The sequence below is a fragment of the Colobus angolensis genome, unplaced genomic scaffold, assembly GCF_000951035.1.
Source record: "Colobus angolensis palliatus isolate OR3802 unplaced genomic scaffold, Cang.pa_1.0 Scaffold194, whole genome shotgun sequence".
Classification (NCBI taxonomy): domain Eukaryota; kingdom Metazoa; phylum Chordata; class Mammalia; order Primates; family Cercopithecidae; genus Colobus; species Colobus angolensis.
In genome coordinates this window covers 2522060-2527413 of record NW_012115088.1, presented here as the reverse complement: position 1 = coordinate 2527413, position 5354 = coordinate 2522060, and the positions used below count along the sequence as shown (strand labels likewise).

Here is a 5354-nt window from a genome sequence, read left to right as displayed (position 1 = left end):
TTCTTGAGACTGAGTCTTGCTCTGTCGCCCAGGCTGGAGTACAGTGGTACGATCTCGGCTCACTGCAACCTCCACCTCCCGGGTTCAAGCGATTCTCCTGCCTCAGCCTCCTGAGTAATTAGAATTAAATATGTTCACCACCACGCCCAGCTAATTTTTTGTATTTTTAGTAGAGATGGGGTTTCACCACGTTGGCCAGGCTGGTCTCGAACTCCTGATCTTAGCTGACCCACCCGCCTCGGCCCCCAAAAGTGCTGGGACATATGATCTTTTTATAAAGGTAATAATACCATTTTGTTTGCTTATTTATAGGGTGGTTAAGTAAAAATACATTCTTAGTAGAACTAAAAATATGTTTTTTACCTCTTCTTCCTCTTTCTACTAAAGATTAGTCATCCTACATCCATGTTAATGGCTTAAAGCAATAATATAAATGATTAATGACTAATCTAACAAATATTTAATTTGACTTAGGAGTAAACTATCAATTTTTGGCAACAAATTTACCACTCGACTTATTTAATACTATGGTTAACTTTTAAAAATAACTCCCATTGTTTGTTTCCATCTCTGATCATTCCCTTAGGATTGGTTCCTAGAAGAGGAATTACCAGGCCAAAGGGTTTGAATAGCTTAAAAGCTCTTGGTACACACTAGCATAGTCTAATATCAAAACCAGAGTGACTACATCAACTTCAAATAACCAAGAAAACTCTATGGGGTGTAAATGTTGCTGTAAATAACACCCTAAAAAGAAAATCTAATAATGTATTATAAATAGATCTTAGGTTTTGTAAGCCAGAGTAAACTTTTATTTAGGATGACATTCAGACTAATTAGTGCATTTGTGCATATAAACATAAACAGGCACAAATGATGCACAAAGAAAACGAAAAGTGGAAGAGCCCATAGATTCTGAAAGAGAAGAAAAGAAATCATGAAATGATGTTCTCCTTATAAAAGGGGAAAATTTATTTTATACTTTCCATACTTTCTTACCTAATTCTATATACTAATAGTAAGTTTTCTGTTGTAATGATCAGGTTTAAGATTAGAAGAAAAACTGATATTTTAAATAAAGATCAACAAATTAAGTTTTTAATATAATTAGATTAACTGTCTAATTCTGCAAAGTATTCTGCACAGTACTTTGTACACAGATCTTCAGAAAAGAGTAATTATGTAAGAAATGACTCAGATTCTTCAAAATACAAAGAACTTTGTTACCAAAAAAGTTTCATGAAAGCCAAATTTAAAGCTATTAAAAATCAAATCTTAAAAACATACATTTTTGACAATCTTCATTACAAGGAAGTATATAATAATTCTAAAAATCTCCAGTTACCAGGATATTATCAAATACCTGTACATTTGCAGAGAATGTGGCCCCTAAGAGTCAAGTATATTGATTCTGAGAAGTCAACCATAACCCAATCTGTACATTTTACATCACTTGAGACATTGTTCTTTCCTTCTTGCCACAGCCAAGAAGTGAATTTTATCTGTCATGATTATAAGCAGAAAGTTGACAGATTTCAGAACACTAAGCAGGAAGTTTGGCACCTGAAATATTTTCCTTCAGACCAAGGGGGCATGGAATTGGTTGTTGGAAGAAGAAGGATTTGGATGAGATCACAAAAACTGAAGCTCCTGGTTCTTTGAATGATGCTCTCCCAGGAATCTGGGTGGAAAGAAGCCAAGGCTTAAATTCTTTGTCTTTTCAGCAGTGAATAGGAAAAATTCAACTTTTGAGTGTTATCTCAGCAGCTACTTTCACTCAGTTTTGCCCCTTCGGCCCTAAAATGAATGAAACGTTTTCAAAGCAGATGGCAGTGAGTCAAGCAGAAACGTGGAAAATAAATACATACCCAGTTCCACGAAGTCCCGAAGCTTGATTACAGCACTCCCATGGGCCATGTAAACAGGGGACCAGAAACTGAGCAGAAGACAGATTTAAGCCAGTGGGGAGGAGACTGTAGGACTAGGACAGGGTGAGCGCCACATGTGGCTTTAATATCCAACAGCTGCTAGAGATCATCACCCCTCTGCTCTCTCAGTACCCCCACACCAGAATCCTCTGTTTCAAAGACCATAACTAAAGCGGCCACTGCCATGTTATCTGAGTAACGAACTCAAGCTCGAGCACATTCAAGGACATTTTTTAACTTAGTGTACCTGAAGGTAGCCGACTGGATCTTTAATCACTAAACCAAAGCTTTAAAACAAAGTCTCCAGGAAAGAACAAGAAGGAAAATCAATTACACAGTGCACTTAAGCAGACTAGAGAGGAGGGTAAAAGAAAAGTGAGGGAAGATGGGGCAGCCGGGATTCCCTGGACTGGAGCTCTCTTCTCTAGAGCTAACTTTTCAGACCTGGAGCTCTCCAAGGCCCCCGCAACTCAGTGAGTCTCAGGACACCAACAAATGCCCGCGAGGGTCACCGCCCCCGCGAACGCAGCGTCCACACGCCGATTCCCGCGCTTGCGACGCCCCGACCCGTCCCTGGTCCCCGCACAGACAATGCCGCGCGCGCTTCCCGCAGCCGCTCCGGGACCCGCGCCCCGCGCCGCTCCGAGGTCCCCCAGCGTCTGCCGAGGACACTCACCGACACCAGGAACTCCAGTGTGCCCACATAGTCCCGCTCGGTCTTCTGGAGCTCGCTGAGCACGCACACGCGCAGGCGAAGCTGCTTCTCCAGGTCCTTGGCGCTCTCGGCTCGGCCGTCCCCACGGCTGTCCTCGCTCATGGTCGGCGGCGGTGCGCGGCGCTGCCCGCCGTGCTGAGGGCTGACCCGCGCGCCCGCTGCTGCCCGGCACCCGGCGGCAAGAATGGAAAGTTGCCTCCTCCGCCAACTCCGAGGAGGGACAGACTACTTTACATGCTGGGGAGAGGCTGGGCGCAGGGAGAGGAGGGGATCGAGCTGGAATCCCAACGCGGGGGGCGCGGGGCTCCGCAGAGAAAATTCCTGGGAGTGGGGGCTCCGGCCAGGCCCTGCGCGCCCAGTCCCGCTGCTCTGGCCTCACAGGGCCGGGGCTGGAGGGGAAGCGGCTTCGGCAGCCACGGCAGTGACTTGGACATCAATCAAAAGCTTTGTATCCATGTGACTCCGACCCTTTACCCTTCGCCAAATCTCAGGAAAAAGGAAACACAACCCTGGGGAAGTGCTGCGTGCTGGCTAATCACACACACACACGCGCGCGCGCACACGCACACACACACACACACACACACACACAGCAGCAGCAGCAGCAGCAGCAGCACTTGAGATGGAACTCACAGGAGGTTCCCAGTCCCAGGGACACACACTCCAAGGCGCAACTCGAGGGTTACTCCTGAGACTCCCCTATTATTTAACTTTAATGTGTTTTGTACGAATCCTGAAAGCAAAGAAACAAGTCCCCACGGTTACATAACTGGATGGGAACAAAAACAACCACGGTATTGACCCTCCCGTCTTTGAAAAGAAACACATTGATTTTTGGTTTCATTCAAGCACAAAACAGGTTTGCTTTTAAAACCCTCCAACTGAGAATAGTTCACAGGGCAGACACCCTCCAGTCTGAGCTTGGAAAGTCAATTAGCATAATAAATGAAGACACTATGGGAAAATGACAGCCTCTGCCCATGCAATAAACCCCAGATAAAATAAGCGTCACCCTTGTACTGTGCTGTTTTCCATGTCTATAACTTTTTTCAACATCAACATAGTATGTAAATCCATTGAGAGGCGAGGGTATTTGTGCCAGTTTTGTTTCTAAGAGCTGCTGTAATTTAAGACGGTGTCACTAATTGAAAAGATAAAGCTGTTGTTGGATGCTTATCAGAAGATAGAAAGCTAGGTAGATAACGGAAATAATCTTAGGTTTTGAAGACAGACACACAGAACATGCTCGATTTTAAAGTTAAAGTTTATTGCCTCTTCTCACTTGGAAACTAAGCCTTAAATATTTCCAATACGTTTAACAGACAAAACAATTCATATATATTTTTGAATTGGTATTATCCACATATAATTTCCACAGATCAACTTAAAACAATCTAAAACTAATGGCATTTAAATAAACTGAAGAGTGAATAGTGTCGATGCAAGAAAGTGGTATGTTAATTTGTTGCAGTCACTGAAAGCATTAGCAAAACTCTAAAACATAAAGATGCTTTTCACTATATTTACATTAAAATAATTACCTATTGGTTTTCCAGATGATGTCTTTCCAGAGCATGGTGTGACCATTCCGCTCTGTAACCACGCAAAGAAGGATTGTACTTTCTTTGTATATTAAAGATAAAATTTTCAAATGATGTACACAAAGCTGGTGGATAAGATGTGATTTTCCTCTTTCTTTTACAAATGACTATTTAGAGGTAGCCAAGAGCAAAGGGCAAACAACCTAGATGGCTTCACACGCTATGGCAGAAGAACAAAGGGCAAGCACATTAAAGAGCAGACCTCACAGCACCTAGTAAACAATAAACAAAAGAAGCAGAAGACATAGGAAGCACACAACCAGAAATGAATGGGAAACGCAAGCATGACTGAACCTTCTCCCCATGTACTACAGGCAGCATTTCTTCCTTCCCAGGTCTGCACCTTTCCCTAGGGAAGAAAGCAAGTAAATAAAGCAACTTTCTATCCGTTGTTCTCCTAGATAAAATAGAATCTCTTGTACTAATTGTCCCCAGTAAAGAACTGCTTATGCAATTTCCTTCTATCAAAAAATTAGTCTATGGACAGCCCGTTAGGAGTGCAGGCTCATCTCTGAAAGCAGGACACTTGAGTTTGAATCATTAATGGGATTTTACCCGTCCAAATCACTTACCTCAATTCCACAAACATGCACTGAGGATCTCTACGATCATTGCATAGTGGGAAGGCCCAAGAGCCACAGAGACCCTGATCTGCAGACACATATTTCTCAAGGTGGCTCACAGACCATTGAATTACAATCACCTCAGGTCTTGTTAAAATGAACGTTACTGGATCCCACAAATTTGTTGAATGAGAATCCCAGAGATGTCTGCCCTAAATTCTCTTATCAAGGTCCTCAGATTGTTCTTAAACTCACTAACATTTGAGAACACCACCTAAAGACTTATAATTAAGTCAGGAAGAGGGTCAAAGTGACATGTAACTCTGTTTAAAAGGTAAGATGCAATGAATGCTTTGCAAAAAACAAAAAAACAAAAACTAGTGTGATGGAAGCTAGCAGAAAAATATTCAATTTTAACTGTGTAAATTCAAATGTCTCTCAGAAGTGCTTGTGTGGAATTTCTTAAGATATTTAAAGTTTCTGAACACACTTCTACTCCTTGGTCTACTCCTCAATATCATTTATAATTAATGAACAACTTCAGGAC

The 5354-nt window shown here is 42.5% G+C and overlaps 1 protein-coding gene across 2 annotated transcripts in view; it reads right to left on the bottom strand.

Moving 5' to 3' along the window:
• PREX2 (phosphatidylinositol-3,4,5-trisphosphate-dependent Rac exchange factor 2) overlaps positions 1–3017 on the bottom strand; it is a 289450-nt gene extending 286433 nt beyond the window's left edge. The window contains exon 1 of one of the 2 annotated variants that reach the window (XM_011940917.1): positions 2605–3017. In XM_011940917.1, the coding sequence (XP_011796307.1) occupies positions 2605–2745 (141 nt within the window). In that variant the 5' untranslated portion in view covers positions 2746–3017. The remainder of the gene's footprint in view (positions 1–2604) is intronic. The other variant, XM_011940918.1, reaches the window with a different exon arrangement.
• Between the last annotated feature and the right edge of the window lie 2337 nt (positions 3018–5354).